At 43.2% G+C, this 20,428-nt stretch overlaps 1 protein-coding gene across 1 annotated transcript; it reads right to left on the bottom strand.

Annotated features, from left to right (window-relative positions):
• Positions 1–1,707: 1,707 nt before the first annotated feature.
• Positions 1,708–2,664, bottom strand: PURA (purine rich element binding protein A). The gene has a single exon (XM_042780715.1). It carries the CDS (start codon positions 2,662–2,664, stop codon positions 1,708–1,710), a length of 957 nt encoding a protein of 318 aa, XP_042636649.1.
• Positions 2,665–20,428: the final 17,764 nt, after the last annotated feature.

The raw sequence follows: 20,428 nt of genomic DNA, 5'->3' as shown, positions 1-20,428 counted from the left end.
TTTTTTTTCTTTTTTTCTTTTTTTTTACCAAAATACTTTCTACAGAATTCCAAACCAAAATGTACTGTTTAAGGCATCTTTTTTTATAACATTTTCTCTTCACTCAAAGATGATAGTCATGCAGCAGTTTAATGATAAAAATATATTAATATTTTACTATACAGCAGCAAGAAGTTAGTTGTCAATTAAAAGCACACAAACATCTTTAAATGAAAACCTGTAAAAGACTAGCGTTACAAACAATTTCAGTCTGGAGGACACCAGCTTGGTAAAGTGCTCTCCTAAGCTTGCATTTTCATACCCTACATTGGGAATATAAGAGTTACAGAATATACTTTTGATAGAAGGCTTTTACACTTGGGGAACACAAATACAATTAGCATATAATGTAGCCAGTAATAACTAGCACCACAGCTACATGGAAATCTTTTACATACACCAACTTGGCTTTCACTTTTAAATGAAACTCAGAATCCATGGCTCAGTAGGATAACTCTATAATTGCGTTGCTCTGCTTTTTAACAGGTCTACATAAGTTAATAGCACTGGCAAAAATCAAAGGATAGCTTCAGACCTCTTACAAGTTTAGGAGACAGTGCTAGTGACCACAGATAGACTTACTACCTGATGTCCAAGTACAAGTTCACTGGAAATTGCTGCACGTTAGTTAAGTTTTTAAAATCTTTCTACACATAATAAAAAAAATATATTATGAATGATACAAGTACATCTCATATACACAAGAATGACAAAACACCTACTCAGTCAAAGCAAACAGATGCAGAAAAATATTATGGGAGATTTCCTTTTTCTTTCTTTTTTTTTCCTTTTACTATTTGAATAACTTTGGTTCAAACCGTAAAAATCACAACTTAGCAAATTTCATTTAAATGCCTTTTTTAATAATTTCTTCATGTTCACAGAAGTTTCACTGACCATTTTTATATGTTTAAGGTCCAGATGCAATGCATATTGTATAAAAGAGAGCACTTATTGTTTACCTTGCATGAATTAAACCTACGTACCTTTAACTCTACAAACTTCTGCATAACATTTAGACAAAGCTCAGACACACAGCATGCCTAGCCCTCATATATATACACATCTCTAATCACAGGTATATAGGGTGTCAAATATACTATAATAACCTCCATGTAAGGTTTGAAATTTGGTAACAAAATGAGAAAAACTAAAAATATTATTTTACGTGTTCTAAAATATCTCTTTTTTGTGCTAAAGTCAAATGTTAGCTCAACATGAAAAGGACTTTTATATAATTCAGCAATATTATAATCTTGACCATTTTGCAAACACTTTTTAATAATAATAGCTTAAACGTGTACAAAAGTTCTTGGTTAATTAGGGAAATAAACACTCAGTTCTTTATAATTTTTAATCAAGTAGGAAACACAGTTCATATAATGTTATTACTTTTTGCATTTTTTTTTGTTTTTTTGTTTTTAGCAGCTGCTTACTGTTTTATATGGTGGATAAAGTGGACAACATCCAGCGATGGGTGGCAAGTCAAGAAGAGAAACTGTCAGTTGGTGGAGGTTCTGTGGGTGGTGCTCCCTTGGAGTTAACAGTTTTTTTTTTTCTTTTTTTAAACTTTTTTTACTTTTTATTTTCTCTCTTTCTTTACAGTATATTTTCTGTGTGTGTGGCTGTGTGTGTGTGCGTGTGTGTGTTTTTTTCCATTCAGTTTGATCAATCTTCTTCCCCTTCTTCTTCACCCTGCAGCAGCAGGGTGGCAGCGGCGGTTTCCTCCTGCTGCTGCTGCTGCTGCTGGTGAAGCTGCTCACATGCAGCCCGCTTCTCCCGCTGCTTCTCTTGAATCTTCTTCATCTCCTCCGAGTACTTGCAGAAGGTGTGTCCGAACTTGGCCCACACCTTGTAGGGCACGGTGATGGAGTTGCGGTAGGTGGGCTTCACCTCGCTCACTCGCATAAACACGCCGTACTTGTTGGAACCCACATCGAAAAAGAAGCGCTTGTTGTCCACAGTCAAGGAGGTGCCCTCGGGCAGCTCGGCCGGCTCCTCCTCCACTCCATAGTCGTCGATGAGCTTGGCCAGAGCGTCACGGAACTCGATGAGCCCCTGCGCGGGCAGCGCAATGGTCTGGCCCTGCGTGGAGCCCAGGCCGGGCCCCCGGTTGACCGTCTGGCGGATGCGCAGGAAGCGGCCGCGCTGGTTCTCCTTGAGATCCATGTAGTACTTGCGGTTCTCGCGCACCAGGAACTCACTCTTGAGCGCCCGGCGCGGCTCGTCCTGAGCCTGGGCCAGGTCGGGCGGCTGGCTGGGGCCCAGCTGCGCGTAGTGCTCGATGAAGTCGCCCAGGTAGTCGCGGAACTCCACGGCCACTGACATGGAGAGAGTGAGGCGGCTCTTGTTGCCGCCTGCGCCCACCTCAGCGATCTTCAGGAAGCGACCCTTGGCGTTCTGCTTCACGTCCAGGTAGAAGCGCTTGTTCTGGATGTCCACCCGCTTGGAGGCCAGCTCCTGCGTCTCGTGCTGCAGCCCCCCGGGGGCCCCGCCGCCGCCACTGCCGCCGCCGCCCCCGCCGCCGCCACCGCCCCCGCCGGAGCCTGAGCCAGGGTGCCCCAAAGAGCCGCCCGAGCCCAGCGCCGCACCACCCTGCTCGCTGCCGCTGTCTCGGTCCGCCATGATGCTGCGCTCCACCGCCGCGCCGCCGCCTGCCGCTCCGCCCGCCGCCGCCTCAGTCGCCTCAGCCGCCGCTGCCTTCCCTCCCCGGCTCCGCCTGCTGCCGCCGCAACCCCCACAGCCAGTCAGCCACTCTCGCGAGATCTGCGGGAGAGACGAGACAGACGAGACCCGGTAACAGGGCATTGACTCCCCAGTACAGTAGCAGGGCACCCTACTGTACGCGCCCACCCGCCTGCCGGCACGTGACCCACGCCCCTTCCCTGCTGCCAACCCCCCTGTCCGCCCGCCCGCCAGGCGGCGCCCACCCGCTGGCCCTCACCAACACCCCAGGCTGGGGAGGGGGAGGAGCGGGACGTGCCGCGTCGCAGCTGCTGTTGCCGCCGCCGCCACCACCACCACCACCACTACCACTGTGGCTGTCGCTGATGGCCAGACCCTGAGTGGCTTCGGCCCGGACAGTTAGGGAAACAGGGGTGAAAAGGGGACTGCCATACTAAGCACAGATAGCAGGCCTGAACTCTGCCTTCCAGTGACCCCAAAGAGAGGATGTGGGGGGAGGGGCCTGCGCAGCGCAGTCGGGTCCGCTGCAGAGAGGGGACACCGAGTCACAGCCACCCCTCCCCTTCAGGCTCCAGCCAGACCCAGACCCAAACCCAGACAGGCCTGTCTACTGCCTAGCTGGGCTGTCTCCTACCGCAGAGCCCTGGCCGCAGAGGCTTGCGAGGAAGAGGAGAGGTGGTAAGGCGGTAACCCTCAACTGCAGAGGGGGCTACCAGGGATGAGGATGGGGCGCCGGCAGCGGCGCGGAGCAGCAGACACCTAGCCTGTCCCTCCCCTAGCTCCCGCCGCTCCCTCTCCCCGCGCACGGCAGAGCGGCTCTGGCCTCAGATGATCCCGCTCCCCCCTCCCCCCAACCGCAGCCCCGCACAGTCGAGCGGGCGGGCAGGCGCACTCACCGGCAGGGGGGGGGGACAGAGGGGAGGACGGCAGCCGCACCAGGACCGGGGTGCCCGCAGTGCCTCTTCCCGTTGGCTCTGCCCTTCCCCCCAAACAACAATCAAAAAGAATCCCCACACTCATCCAAAAACCTGCAACTAGCCCCTCTTGGGACCACGACTGCCCGCCTGCCTTCCCCTCCTCCTTCCGAGATTTGGGTAAGGGGGGCACTCTGCTCAGGGCTGAGCCCAGCTTGGGTTGCCGGCCAGCTCTGCGGATGAACCAGGCCTTGCCGAGCCTCAGCCCCTAGCCCACTCTTCTTCCTCTCTAGGACCCAGAATGGAGAAAACCAAGCAGGCTTTAGGAAATTCACGAACTAAAAATGTCAGGAATTTCCTGGGAAACGCAGATCTTTAAGAGATTCATTAAAGCAGGTTTGTTCACTCCTTTTGCCCTTCCTCCAAGGAATTCGTATGTGTCAAAAGAGAGTTCCTAACCTCCCCCACCCACAGGAAAAGTAAAACGTTAAATGATTCCTGGTTTTTAGGTAGACAGCTAGGTTACCATTAATTAACCGATGAGTATTTGAACGGTGACAGCGAAAGGGGACCTCTCTGGGCTTAGAAAGGGGCTCAGAAGTAAGGAGGAGGCTCAGAAATAATTGATTTCTGTATTCCTAGATCGGATGTATAATATAGGGCCTATTTTCCTTCTCCCTAATAGATAGCAAATACTCATACTCCCTCATTGCAGTCTACAGCCCTGGCAACTGTGGATAAGCTAAGGAACCCCATGCCAATGCTACTACACAGTCCCCATCACCTGCAGGGGCTGGTGGACACAGACCTTGAAGCCCTCCGCCTGCGTTTCTCAAGCATGAATTGCTGCCTCCATCCTGAGAAGGATGTGTCTATCTCCTCGGATGTGGCTTCTAGTTCCATAAACATCCCCTCCCACCAAAGTAAGGAGACCTGCCTCCTTTCCCTTTAGGCCCAGAGAAAGCCAGTACATGGTTGCCCAGCTTTCTAAAAACAGAAGGGTAAAGAGAAGACTAATCATGAAACTAAGGGCAGTCCAGTACATGAGCCTTATCAATATTGTGAGCCTTCAAAGTCCCCTAATATATCCCTTCACCTCTTCGGCAAATCTGCTTGCTAGTAGTCATAGCTTCTTTTTTCTCTTAGCAAAGCCCCATTCTATCTAGTATTACCTACTTCAGATCTGGGCTGAACATAGCCACTTCCCAATAAAGAGGAAGAGAAACAGCAAAGAAAGCATCGTAGCCACCAAAGAACAAACAGGTAATCCCGTGAACCAGCCCTACAGCAGCCCATCCATATCCAAGTGATATGATTCAGGGAGCCAAGGGAAGTGGCTCCCTGAAGGGGAGGCCCACTCTGAGAGGTAGAAACTTCAGGCTTTGGGCCCTGTAAAGAATTTTCTCTTAATTGGGGGATGATCTCCTGTACCAAGTAGGGCCCTTTCACTGCTCTTCTCCACTCCCTTCTCCACATCCCAGTTGTCGGGAAAGGGATTTAGGAACTGTTGGCGCACTCCCACCACACAAAAATTAATGTGTGAAGAAACCGCATCTCCTCCCAGCTCTGGACCCAGCATAGACCCTGGCCCCTCTAGGGATGCAAAGGTTGAGCCGCAGGGTTTCTGCACTGCAGAATGGGGCAGGGCGGTTATGCTCCCATTTGTGCGCTGAGTCTGAGATCTGGTGAAGTCTAGTCTAGAAGGGCTGCTGCTCTTCTCAAGAATTTACCTTTTGCCGAAACAAGCCTTTATCCCCTCAAGAGAGCTCAAGGCCAATGAGATTGCAATGAGGGGTGTCCATCCAATTGTCCCTGCCATTCTTCAGTGCTAATTATCACTTCCAGGGATCAGAAGACTAGTGCTCGAAACCGCCCTTCTTTGTAAACTAAATTTCTTGCCCTGTCTCAAACATTTATGTAGAGGGATTCTGAAGCGTTTTGAGTTTGGTAACGCTCCGATTTTCTGGAAAAGTTACTGTTACCTGGAACTGAGTTCTTAGTTCCCCAGTGTAGAAGCAACGGATGAAGTTTCTAGACAGAATACAATTTAAATATCATTTGCACGCTGAAACTGTCAATTTTTAAAGCTCAGATCAGCGGCTGAGACCTGGATCTCTCCACATAAACATATACTTATTTTATCCTATGTATAAAAATTCTGCCATTATATACCAGCTTCTCCCCAAAAGGCAAATAAGACTAATGCCTTTTCTAAAATAATTCAATAATAAATTGGATATTTAGCACATTTTCATTACTGAAGCAAGAGACTTAATATCAGGATAAGCCCCTAAGTATGGGGTTTGTCACAGACTGGGGGAGTGGGGGCGCGGGCAGCTTGCCTTAAATAGATTTAGAAAGCAGCCTGGGAAGAATGAATATTGACTCGCAAAAAAAGTCTTGAAACAAAACGTTTGGAATTGTAAATAGAATTTCAAAGTTAGACTTGCATCCCAACATTGAAAATCCATTAGAACATCTGTGGTTAAATCCAAAGTAATAGACTTCTAGCCATATGTTAATTATCTAAACAATATGCTAACTTGGTCAATGAAAAGCCCAGTCTAGTATTCAGCTGTTTGAATTTATTTTAAAACAAATACTTGTAAAATTAATCTTATAATTTCACTGTAACATAGGAAAGATAAAGGGGAACGAAATATATTAATATGAAGCAAATCGCTTTGTTAATGAAAAAGATGTTAACAAAACAAATATTCCCTTTCTCCTTAAAGTTTGCTTACACAAAAAACAATCTGGTAAATGTCTCTAGATTTCTTAAGCTCTTTTATTAACGTTACACACACTGTGAAGAGAATAAAGACTACTTTCTTTTTAATCCCACTATCTTCCTGTTTTTAACAAACTCTTTACTAACAAAAAATTGTGCACAAGGAAACAGACATTAGACTGAACAAGGAGGAGGAAAGCCTCAAATTTTCTCAGCCTGAATTACAGGTGATTCTAAAATAATCTATATCAGGTTCCGTTTTTAAACGTGAAAATCACACACATTTAGGAGAGAATAGGTACCTACCTTTGGGTAGTAAACCATTTTGATTATAAATTTTCCAACAGAAACAATATACTGATTAATAATTCACAAAATCACAAATTTCCAAAATAAAAGAGAAGCAAAAGCATTATACTTTATGTTTTCAAGTGCTACTTAAGTTAAATTCCTGTCTCAAACCAGACAGTTACTTTCAATACTCAAATCATTAAAACTAACTGAAATGTACTGAAATGAAAGTGTTCAAGGTGGAGAAATTACCCATTTCTTCTCATAGCTACCTACCAGAAAAATTAATGAAACTTTCAAGTAAATGTTAACATTTAACAACAACAATAAGGACTAACGGTAATAGAATTTCACCAATCATTTTTTAAAAAAGTCTGTCCTTTCCATAGCTCACCTATTCTTTAAAATTATGCCTCTTCGTTGCTGTTTTAATGTTCAAGGTTAAAAATATGAATTAAACATTTAAAATCTGAAGAGAATAATCCATGTGATAGACTCCTCCCATTTCACAAAATGTTTTCCTTTTAAACATTTGAAAAAAAGTTAAATAAATGTATCGCAAACTCAAAATTCGATAAAAGATTCAAAACCGCGACATTTTATGTACTCAAAAGGTCCAAACAGAACCGATTCGAATGCCAATAGCTCTCTCTTCTGGATATTTAAATGGTTTAACTAGTACTCAAAGGAATGAAATCAGCAACACTCTCTACACTCTAATCAACACTCCAATTTCCAAAGCCGCAATTCGCAAACGTCAGTTTGGGCAGGGAGCAGTAGGGGTCCTGAAGTAACCCAAGGATTCCTTTTTCCCTCAGACAATCTACCAAAAAATGTCAAACCAAATTCAACCTATTGTAAAGCACCGGGACTTCTCTTCCAAAAGACGCAGGATACAAGCATAGATACCGCTGCAAAAAGCTGTCTAAAAGCGCTTTGGCCCGACAGAAACGCAAGGGGCCACATCAGAACGAATTAAAACACACAAGAGGGTCCCGCAGGGAAAGCGGAAATGGGGGTGGGATTTATTCAGGGATACACAGTTCCGAACCAAAGAAAGTTGGCTCCACCAGTCCTTTGGGTCTTTCTCTACCCAAGTTCAGGCAGATATATTTGTGGGGTCCCTTCCCCTACAGACATCTCAGCCCGCCTCAGGGGCCCACTGTCGCTCAAAGGGAAGATTCTCTAGCTTCACATCCGTTCCTTTTGTCCCCGGACAAAAGCAGAGGAGGCTGTTGAGCTGACCTAGCGTCATGGGGCAGCAAAAATGGCCTGTTCGGTTCACCCATCCTTGGGCCTGGCATCATCTGCGATGTCAGCACCAATGTATTATTTTTACAACGCATCCCGGGCGAGTATGTGCATTTGGGGGGGGGGTAAGGGGCTAGACGGAGAAGAGGGGTTGTCAGTGGAGCCTAGATTACAGAACCCTCCTTCCTCCCCCCTCCCGCCAGGATTGCTGTGCAGGGAGTGTCGGCCACGTCTGGCGCACTGTCCCAGGCCCCGGGGCGATGGTGGCCAGGGGAAATGGGGCTCAGGGATTGCCAAGCAAAAGGCACCACTGGTAGTCTCCAGCGTCCGCGAAGGTATCATTCTTTTTTTCTTTTGTAACGGGGGGGATGTTTTATTCTTTTTTGTAGGTGGAAGAGGGTTTATTCACGTGTGCGCTGTGTGTGGGGGGGGCGTTGCTGCACTGCCTGGGTCCCCGGGAGGGAGGGTGCGGGGATGTCTGCAATGGTACAATAATTATTCCTGCAGGCTGAGAGGGCAATTGGAGGGGACGAGGTGGGCGGCACCTCGAGCTGTGGTAGTGGCAGCAAGGAAGGTCGCGAGGGGCTTACCCGGGCGGGCGGGAGCAGTCCTGCCGCAGGTGAGTGAGGGCGCGCGCGAGGCAGGCGCTAGGCAAGCGCGAGGACGGGGGGAGGGGAGGAGGGCGCGCGCGCGCACACCTGTGCTGGACGGCGGCGCGAGCTGAGCTGCGCCTCACTCGGGCTCTGCCGGCTGAGGAGGGAGGAGGGCGGGCTGGCAAGCGGGGGCGGGACGCCGACGGGAGGAGGAGGAGGCGGCTCGGAAGGCTGGCTCGGCTCTCGCTCGTTCTCCCTCCCTCGGGCAAGCCCAGCTCACACCCCGCTGTCCCGTTCACTTACAGCCCCCTTGGCTCTCCCTCCTCCCCCTCTTTCCCCTGCGGGATCCGCTCGCCGCCGCCGCCGCCGCAGACGGCAAGTCGTGGCAGCCAGACGTCGCCGCGTAACCCGGCGCTCCGTGCGTGACTCCGGGCGACGTCAGCGCGCGCTCCGCTCTATCCACCAGCCCTCCCTTTTTCTCCCACTCCGTGGCTCGCGCCCTCCGCCCTCGCGTCCCTCTGTTTCAGTTGCAGCGGCGGCGATCACGGAGCGCGCGCCCTCAGCCCCCATCGCGCGCGCGCGCGCGCCCTCTCCTCCGTTGGCGCGTCAACAGCCCCGCGGCCCAGTCCTCGCGGCGGGTCTGAGGAGGGGGCTGCCTGCGGCCTCCCGGCCTGCATTTCCTCAACCTCCGCTCGGAATGCGCCAAGGAGGATTTAGCCCTTGTTGGGCTTCTGATGGCAGAGCCCGGAACAGGCGGGTATAGAACCGTGTAAGACCTGCACCAGCTCCAACGTAGGGCTATTAGCGTTGTTGCCGCCGCTGCTATCACCCTGTCACCACTCCTACTTTTCGATCTCTCAGGAGGCAGTAGGCCTTTCATCTCTTGGGAGGGTCTCACCTTGGCCTTCAGACAGCAGCTGAAAGGGCCTGGAAGGGCATAATTTGCATAAAAAAAGAAAGGCTAGACCACGTTCAAGCTCTAGCCCCAGGGAGTCTTGACAGGAAGCGTGGGGTTGCTGCCCAGCCTCCCACGTAGCGTAGGTGAAGCTGGGCCCCTCTGAGGGGCTGTGACTAAGGGCACAACTCTGATATTTTTTCATCCTAGTAGCGAGACGGAGAGAATAAAAGGGACAAGTTAGTTTTCATAAATTGCTGTTCAAGGGCGAAATGCAGGACTAACGTGCATTAAGACGTTTTATAAATAAAATCTTAAATTTGACGATATTTTTGGTGCACACTTTTTTCCTCGCCTTGTATTCTGTCACATCTCCATCCTCCAGCACTTCATATACAGAAGTAACGTGTATCAGTTAAAAAGTATTTGCTGCAAAACAAATAGTCAAGTGCCTTCACCATCTTTATCATATTTAAATAGAGCTGAGAAGTCAACCTGTGATTGAGAAATTAATCACTGTCTTAACTTAGTTTACTGAATATGTTTTATTTTGAAGTTACTTTACAAGATAACCTACTATTGTTAGGTAATAGTAGAATTTAAACTCAATTCTTAATAGAACTTTTTCCAAGAAGCTTGTCTAGTTAAGCATTCGAGGCAAGAAGGAACAAGTGTAATTAACCCTATTTATAGATGAGAAAACTGAATTTAAAAAATGTAAGTTGTTCAGAGTTGCATGACGTCTGTCACTGCTAGAGGGAAAAGTGTAAGTCTCAATTCAATCACCCACTTTATCCTCTAAAGCAGATACCTCTCAATTGTTTTCTTCCAGTTACTGTGATGACCCCTCTTAGGTATTGTGGACAACACCTAATGGCTGAAAAGAAACAAATTTAAGGTGTATTTGTAGAGACCTCAAGTCATGAAGGACTCTAAAAGGTTTGAGTTTGAAATTTTCTGCCATAGAAAATTGTAGGTCAGAAGTAAATTATTGTGAAACGATTCAGCTTCCATACTAACAACAACTACAAAATGTTTATTAATCCCTAGTTAGAAGTCAGAAATTTTTTGAGACAGGCTTAAGAATGATGGATCATTTCCTTAGAATTGCTTATTTACTCACCTCATCTTTAGGTGGCAGCACTACTATATAAATATCATTTAAACTGCAATCTTCTGCAACATGATATCCTAGAGTGTTTTGTCCTATTTGCTTCCAACTATATTGTGGGGATTAGGAGCTGATGAAAATGTGAAATCATAGCTGAGAATTAGAATACTTAGGAAATTCTAGAAGGGGGGGAAAAGGCTTTTGGAGAATTAATAAATGCATAGACCTATTGAGGGGGAAATACTGGAAAGTTTCAGAAAGGTTTTTTTTTTTTTTTTTTTTAGCTGTATGTGGAGCAAGTAGCATCTTTACTCTAAACCTGCTCTTATTTAAATACAGTACAAGATAACCTTCCAAAGCAAACCATGGTTTCTCAATAATGCATGTTAATCATGCATTTACAAGTTTAAAGTAGCTAGTTTTACAATTGCCAGTATTACAGCTGCAATTCAGGTGTGGGTTTTTCCTCATTAAACAGCATCAAGCTTATGAAGATCCTAAATAGGATCTAATAGTTGGCCGTTGTGGAAGAGAAGAACTCTTCTTGGCTTCTTTCCTGGCTTCCCTAAACTGTTCATGTACAAAGCAAACCATCATTCAAACTCAAAGGAGTGAGAAGACAAGCTGAACCAGATGTAAAATATCATCTCTCTCTCACTGTTTTTTTTTTGAGAGTAGTAAATTGTGATATATGAGAGTTATTTGGATCAAGTGTTTTCTAAATAAAACTTTGTCATAATTTTGTGTATTTACAGTAGTTTTCCCAGCACCCCTTCCCAAACAACCCAATAAAATTAAATTTATATGCATTTCAAAGTAGAAACTGCATTAGATTTACGATGTAAACATAACCACCAAGAAATATAGAGACCATCAGGAGTAGGAAATTGAATTATTTCTCGGTAGAGGATGAAATGTTAATAATAAAATCTTTCTTGATGGCGACTTCCATCTTAAGTCAAGCTTGAGGGACAAGGGCGGAATACCCATTGTACTCACTTTCACATCTGTGGTGAAAAACATGTGAAACTGTTAACAACAGATTAGTAAATAAGCACAAGTAAGCCCATGCTTACCTTGCTTATTGAGTAATCCGCCCCTGTTGGGGGAGGAGTTTAAAGCTTGCAGTAGTCCTCAAATTCAACATTATTATGTTAAGATTTTGAAGCTCTTTGGTGCCAGCAAATCATGCAGCCTGGGGGCTTTTCCTCCAAACTTTTGCTAACTCCCTTTTGGCAGTGAAGTGTTCTGTTGAACAAAGTTTGCACGTGTTTAGAATGTGAAGTGATTCTTCAGGCATTTATCTGGTTTTCTTCCAGTTTAGGGACTTGAAGGCAAGGGTCAGAAGCATGAGACTTACAGAGTTCATATGTACTCTGAAACAGACTATGCTAGTGATCTTGAACTTTAACTTAAGCAAAGACAGCTTTTTTTGTTGGTGGTGGTGTAGGAATTATAGATGTGGACCATTTAATGAATTATTTACTCAGTGACACCTTAAACACTATCATGATAATGAACCAATTCTCCTATGTAGATAAGCAAGACACCCCCCTCTTTAGAGGGTGTTAAGCTAGGGAAAATTCCTTCTCATCTGACTTACACCACCACCAAAATATGTTTACCCAGATGAAACTCACTATATAATAATATGCAACTTCAGACTAAAGGGACCAGTAATTATTTCAACTTGATCTCATTTGTCAGATTATGTGTAACTATGAGCCTCTGATCTTCTTTTGTATCAATTATCTGGCTTAATCTTTTTACAGACCAACTCCCATCCTGAAGTTAGTGATTATACACCTGACCCAGAGGTGTGTGCTAGTTTGTCTCATCCCAGGAGCTCCTCTTCTTGTAGGAAATATATGAACAGTCTTTATTTCCATTATTTTTTCAAGTAATTCTAATAGAAAATCCTTGAAGAATCTGAGGTAATACAATTTGAAAGCCATTGAAGTGCTGTTGTAGCATTCTTTTATTATTATTATTTTTTATTTCTGGCTTAAGCAGAATGGAAAGACAAAAGTACAAAAATGTAACAAATGTTGAAACAATATTGTTATCTTATAGTTACCAAGATCAATGAAATGTCAACTTATAGGATACAAGTATGGTAATTTGAAAATGGTAGTTATTCTTGATACTTTTGTTAAGTGTGTGGTCTAAATTCTTATTTGCACCATTTCCTTTGCTTTCCTTCCCTTTAAAAGTAATTCAGAAGCCAGACCTAACATGTGGATAAGGTTAGAGATGGAGAGGAAAGCTGGATCTTTTCAAAGAGTTGATCTATCTGGACAGGAAAGCAATATTGCACTTTGTTGCACATTTTATAGTGACTACAAAACTGCTCTGCTTGTTTACTTTTGAATATCAATGTGTTGCCATTTTACTACCTGGAACAATGGTACATACATATATATTGTTATTATGCCACCCAGTCAGCTCCAACTCCACCCTATGTACAACAGAATGAAACACTGGCTGGTCCTGAGCCAGCCTCATAATCCTTGCTATACCTTAGTCCATTTTTACAGCCACTGTGCCAATCCATCTCGTTGCGAGCCTTCCCCTTTTTTGCTGACCCTCCACTTTACCAAGGATGATATTCTTTTCCAGGGACAGTCTCTTCTGACAACATGACCAAAGTGTGTTGTTGTTGTTATGTGCTGTCAAGTCGAACCTGACTCATAGCGACCCCTCCTTGGGTTTCCGAGGCAGTATCACTACGGAAGTAGATTGCCCCATCTTCCTTCCAAGGAGTGGCTGGTGGGTTTGAACCGCCAGCCTTCTGGTTAACAGTTAAGTGCCTTAGGCACTACGCTACCAGAGCTCCCACGACCAAAGTAGGTGAGATGAAGTCTGGCCGTTCTCACTTCCAAGGAACCTTCAGGCTGTATTTCTTCCAGAACAGATTTGTTAGTTCTTCTGGCAGTCCATGGTACTTTCAGTATTCTTCACCAACACAACTCAAAAGCATCAACTCTTCTTCAGTCTTCCTTATGCATTGTCCAGCTTTCACATGCATATGAGGAAATTGAAAACACCATGGCTTGGGTTTGGTGCACCTTATTCTTCAAAGAGACATCTTTGCTCTTCAGCACTTTAAAGAGGTCTTTTGCTGCAGATTTGCCCAGTGCAATACATCATCTGATTTCTAGACTGCTGCTTCCATAGGTGTTGATTGTAAATGAAACCCCTGACAACTTCAGTCTTTTCTCCATTCATCATGATGTTGCTTATTGGTCCAGTTGTGAGGATATTTGCTTTCTTTGTGTTGAGGTGTAATCCATATTGCAGACTGTAGTCTCTGATCTTCATCAGTAAGTGCTTCAAGTCATCTTCACTTTCAGCAAGGAAGGTTGTATCATCTGCATATCATAGGTTGTTAATGAGTCTTCCTCCAATCCTGATGCCACATTCTTCTTCATATATTTCAGCTTCTCAGATTATTTGCTCAGCATACAGATTGAATAAATATGGTTAAAGGATGCAACCCTCACACACTTTCCTTGATTTAAAATTATGCAGTGTCCCCTTTTTCTGTTTGAATGACAGCCTCTTGATCTATGTACAGATTCCTCATGAGTACAATGAAGTGTTCTGGAATTCCCATTCTTTGCAATGTTGTTCATAATTTGTTATGATTCACAAAGTGACACTTTTCACAATTGATATGATTTACAACTGACACTTTGCATAGTCAATAAAACATAGGTAAACATCTTTCTGGTGTTCTTTGCTTTCAGCTAAGATCCATCTGACATCAACAATGATAGCCCTTGTTCCATGTCCTGCTCTGAATCCAGTTTGAATTTCTGAAAGTTCCCTGTTAATATACTGCTGCAATTGTTTTTGAATTATCTTCAGCAAAATTTTACTTGCATGTGATATTAATGATATTTGTTTGATAATTTCCACATTCTGTTAGATTACCTTTCTTTGAAATGGGCACAAATATTAAACTGTTCCAGTCAGTTGGCCAGGTAGCTGTCTTTCAAATTTCTTGGCATAAAGGAATAAGCACCTCCAGCACTGCATCCATTTGTTGAAACATCTCAATGGGTATTCCATCAATTCCTGGAACCTTGTTTTTTGCACTTATTTTTAATGCAGCTTGGACTTCTTCCTTCAGTACCATTGGTTCTTGATCATATTCCACCTACTGAAGTAGATGAACATCTACCAATTCTTTTTGGTACAGTGACTCTGTGTATTCCTTCCATCTTCTTTTGATGCTTCCTGCATCACTTAATATTTTGCCCATAGAATCCTTCAATACTGTAACTCAAGGCTTCAATTTTTCTTCAGTTCTTTCAGCTTGAGAAATGCCAAGTGTATTCTTCCCTAATTCAAGGTCTTTGCACATTTAATTATAATGCTTTACTTTGTGTTAGTGAGCTGCCCTTTGAAATCTTCTGTTCAACTCTTTTTTCTTGTTATTTCTTCCATTCGCTTTAGCTACTGTCTTTTCAAGAGCAAGTTTTAGAGTCTCTTATGACATCCATTTTGGTCTTTTCTTCCTTACCTGTCTTTCCAATGACTGTTTGCTTTCTTCACATATGATGTTCTTGATGTCATCCCACAATTTGTCTGGTCTTTGGTCATTGGTGTTCAATACATCAAAATCTATTCTCCAGGTGGTCTCTAAATTCAGAGGGGATATAATGAATGTCATATTTTGGCCCTTGTGGACTTGTTTTATTTTTCTTCCGCTTCAAGCTGAACTTGCATATGAACAATTGATGCTCTGTTCCACAGTCATCTCCTGGCCTTATTTGGACTGATGATGTTGAGGTTTTCCATTGCCTCTTTCCATAGATATAGTCAATCTGATTCCCATGTATTCCATCTGGCAAGGCCCACTTGTATAGCTGCTGTTTGTGTTGTTGAAAAAAGGTATTTGCAATGAATATGTCACTGGTATTATAAAATTTTATTGTGCAATCTCCAGTGTCATTTCTATCATCAAGACATCTTTTGAAACTATTGATGATTGTTCTTTGTTTCCAGCTGTTGCATTCCAATCACCAGTAATTATCAATGCATCTTGATTGCATGTTTGGTCAGTTTCAGACTGCAGACTTGCATGTTGCTGTGAGGCTGAAGGCTATGCCACCAGTGTTTCAAATACCAGCAGGGTTACCCATGGTGGACAGGTTTCAGTGGCATTTCCAGACTAAGACAGACTTGGAAGAAGGAAGGGGCCATCTACTTCTCAAAGAATTGGCCAGTGAAAAATCTTCAATTTCTTCATCTTTGGCTTTAGTGGTTAGTGCATAAATGTGCCTAATAGTGGTATTAACTGGTGTTCCTTGTAGGTGTATGGATGTCATCCTATCACTTACAGCATTGTACTTCATGATAGATCTTGAAACGTTCTTTTTGATGATGAATGTGATGCCATTCCTCTTCAATTTGTCATTCCCAGGATAGTAGACCACATGATTGATTCAAAATGACCAATACCAGTCCATTTCAGCCTAGGATATCTTTCTTTTGGTATTCCATTTTATTTTTTACAACTGCTGATTTTCCTAGATTCATACTTCATACATTCCATGTTCTAATAATTAATGAATGTTTGCAGCTGTTTCTTCCCATTTTGAGCCATGCCTCATCAGCAATGAAAGCCCCAAAAATTCTCCATCCACATCATTAAGGTCAACTCTACTTTGAAGGGGCAGCTCTTCTCCAGTCTTATTCTGAGTGCCTTCCAACCTTAGAGGCTCATCGTCCAGCACTATAATCAGACAATGTTTCAGGGCTATTCATAAAATTTTCCAGTAATATGTCCATGTTTTACTGCTGTTCATAAGGTTTTCAGTGGCTGGTTGTTTCAGAAATGGATGGCCCCGTCTTTCTTCCCAGTCTGTCTTAGTTTGGATGCTCCACTGAAACCTGTGCACCATGGGTGACCCTATTTGAAATACCAGTGGCATAGCCTCCAGCCTCACAGCAACATGCAAGCCACCACATTATGAGAGGCTGACAGACGAGTGGTGACCATACATATATGCATACATATAATTAGATACCCACTGCCCTCTGAGGCTAATGCAGGCTATTTTTATAACCCAATGCAGTAGCACCCTACAATTAGATGACAAAGATCAGTTGAGTTTCTTTATATGTTGAGTAAAATGTGTCAGAGGAAAAATCAAGATAATACTCCAAGGGAAAGCAACAAAGTACATTCTTTCTTTAATATTTTTTATGTTATAGTAATTATTTTCATGTGTTAAGTATAATTTTTCTTAACTGTCTGGTGGTGGAGTGGTTAAAGCAATCAGCTGCTAACCAAAAGGTTGGTGGTTCAAATCCACAAGCTGCTTCATGGTAGAAAGATGAGGCAGTCTGCTTCCATAAGGTTTACAGTCTTGGAAATCCTATGGAGCAGTTCTACTATATCCTATAGGGTTGCTATTAGTCAGAATTAACTTGATGGTGGTGAGGGGTTTATTTTTTGGGGGTGTGTGTGTTGGTCTACTTAAATACTCAAACAGAAATAATTATTAAATGTAAATATATGATTCGTTTTCACTTCCTAGACATCTAACAGAGACACCACTAGACAGAGACACCACTTGTCTATCTGCCAGTTTGTTGTATTGTGGTGACTTGCGTGTTGCTGTGAAGCTGAAGGCCATGCCACTGGTATTTCAAATACCAGTAGGGTCACCCATGATGGACAAGTTTCAGTGGAGTTTCCAGACTAAGACAGACTTGGAAGAAGGAAGGGGGCCATCTACTTCTCAAAGAATTGTCTAGTGAAAACCTTATGAATAGCAGTGAAACATTGTCTGATATAGTACTGGAAAACTTCATGAATAGCCCTGAAACTTCATCTGATACAGTGTCAGAAAATGAGCCCCTCAGGTCAGAATGCACTCAAAATATGACTGGGGAAGAGCTGCCACCTCAAAGTAGAGCTGACCTTAATGATGTGGATGGAGTAAAACTTTTAGTACTTCCATTTGCTGACTGATGTAGCACAACTCAAAATGCGAAGAAACAGCTGCAAACATCCATTAATAATTGGAACATGGAATGTATAAAGTATGAATCTAAGAAAATTGAAGCTGTCAAAAATGAAATGGAACTCATAAAGATTGATATCCTAGGCATTAGTGAGCTGAAATGGATTGGTTTTGACCATTTTGAATTAGATGATTATGTGATCTGCTATACAAGTTGAAAGGGAATGGTGTGGCATTTATTATCACAAAGAATGTTTCAAGGTCTATCCTGAAGTACAATGCTGTCAGTGATGGGATAATATCTGCATGCTTACAAGCAAGACCAGTTAACACTACTATTATTCAAATTTACAGACCAACTACCACAGCCAAAGACAATGAAATGGAAGATTTTTGCCAACTTATGCAGTCTGAAATTGACCAAACATGCAATCAAGATATGTTGATTATTATTGATAATTGGAATGCAAAAATTGGAAACAAAGAAGAATCACTAGTAGTTGGAAAATATGGCCTTAACGATAGAAATGACACTAGAGATTACATGATAGAACTTTGTAAGACCAATGATTTATTCACTGAAAATACCTCTTTTCAACAACATAAATGGCAGCTATACATGTGGACTTCACCAGGTGAAATAGACAGGAATCAGACTGACTATATCTGTGCAAAGAGGCAATGAAGAAGCTCAATATCTTCAGCCAAAATAAGGCCAGGAGCTGACTGTGGAACAGACATCAGTTATTCACATGCTACTTCAAGTTGAAGCTGAGGACAATTAAAACAGTCCAAGAGAGCCAAAATATGACCTTGAGTGTATTCCATATGAATTTAGAGACAATCTAAAAAATAGATTTGATGCATTGAACGCCAATGACTGAAAACCAGGTGAATTGTGGGATGACATCAAGAAATATCATCATGAAAAAAGCAAAAGGTCATTAAAAAGACAGGAAAGGAGGAAAAGACCAAAATGGATGTCAGAAAAGACTCTGGAACTTGTTCTTGAATGGAGAGTAGCTAAAGCAAATGCAAGAAATGACAAGATAAAAGAGCTGAACAGAAGATTTCAAAGAGCAGCTTGAGAAGACAAAGTCAATTATTATAATGGAAAGTGCAAAGACTTGGAGTTAGAAAACCAAAAGCGAAGAACACGCTCGGCATTTCTCAAACTGAAAGTACTGAAGTTCTTCTTCAAGCCTCGAGTTGCAATACTGAAAGAGTCCATGGGCAAAATATTGAATGATTCGGGAAGCAGCAAAAGAAGATGGAAGGAAAAAAAAGGGCATTTGGAAGCAGGCAGGCCTAGGGCATCATGGCCCTCAAGACCAGAAGAGCTAGATGGTGCCTAGCTACCAATGCCAAACACTCAGGAAATGATCAAATCTGGGGATCCTGGATAGAATGGGAGGAAAAATGTGGAACAAAATCCAAAAACTCAATAATGACCAGAATTACTGGTTGGATGGAGTCTGGTGAGACCCCCAATACTATGGTCCTGGGATGCATTCTGGGCCTGGAATAAAGCTCATTCCTAGGGGCTGGCTTTCAGCCCGATAGTAAACAAGATATACATGTGGGCTGTTCAACCCAGGGTGATGCACCCACATACTCTTTGGAAATGCATCCCTTGGAGCAATTGACCATGGGACACCAAAGGGCAAAATTCGCATGCAGGAAATGCAGGACACACAGGAGTGCATAACTATGAGGGGCACGGGGTAGAGGGTTACTGGGCAGGGAGGGGAGGAGACTGGGTTAGGTTTGGGGATGGTAAATGGGAAGTAAAACTAAATGTACATGTAATTTTAAATATAAAACAAACTCTTAAAATAATAAACTAAAAAGAAGAAGAAGATGGAAGGAATATACATATAGAGTCACTGTACCAAAAAGAATTGGTCGATGTACATCCACTTCAGAAGGTGGCCTGTGATCAAGAACCAATGGTATCAAAGGAAGAAGTTGAAGCTGCACTGAAGGAATTGGAGAAAAACAAGGTTCCAGGAATTGACAGGATACCCGTTGAGATGTTTCAGCAAACAGATGCTGCGCTGGAGGTACTTACTTATCTATGCCAAGAAATTTGGAAGACAGCTACCAGGCCAACTAAATGCAAGATATCTATATTTGTACCCATTCCAAAGAGAGGTGATCCCACTGAATGTGGAAATTATCAAACAATACCATTAATATCACATGCAAGTAAAATTTTGCTGAAGATAATTCAAAAACAGTTGCAGCACTATATTGACAAGGAACTTCCAGAAATGCAAGCTGGATTCAGAAGAGGACATGAAATGAGGGATATCATTGTTGATTTCAGATGTATCTTGGCTGAAAGTAAAGAAGGCCAGAAAGATGTTTACTTGTGTTTTATTGATTATGCAATAGCATTCATCTGTGTGGATCATAACAAGTTATGGATAACATTGAGAAGAATGGGAATTCCAGAATACTTAATTAAGATCATGAGCAACCAGTACATAGACCAGGAGGCTGTTGTTCAAATTAGAACAAGGGGATAGATACTGCATGGTTTAAAATGAGGAAGGGAGTGTGTCAGGGTTGTATCCTTTCACCAAGTTATACAATTTCTATGCTGAGCAAATAATCTGAGAAGCTGGACTATATGAAGAAGAATGCAGCATCAGGATTGCAGGAAGATTCATTATCAACCTGCAATATGCAGGATGACACAACCTCACTTGCTGAAAGTGAAAATGACTTGAAGCACTTACTGATGAAGACTAAAGATTACAATCTGCAATATGGATTATACCTCAGTATGAAGAAAACAAAAATCCTCACAACTGGACCAATACGTAGCATCATCATAAATGGATTGAAGATTGAAGTTGTCAAAGATTTCATATTACTTAGTTCCACAATCAACACCAATGGAAGCAGCAGTCAAGAAATCAGATTTCGTGTC

The sequence above is a fragment of the Orycteropus afer genome, unplaced genomic scaffold, assembly GCF_000298275.1.
Source record: "Orycteropus afer afer isolate SDZICR_OR568_19922 unplaced genomic scaffold, OryAfe1.0 scaffold00056, whole genome shotgun sequence".
Lineage (NCBI taxonomy): Eukaryota > Metazoa > Chordata > Mammalia > Tubulidentata > Orycteropodidae > Orycteropus > Orycteropus afer.
This window is presented reverse-complemented; position numbering and strand designations above follow the sequence as displayed.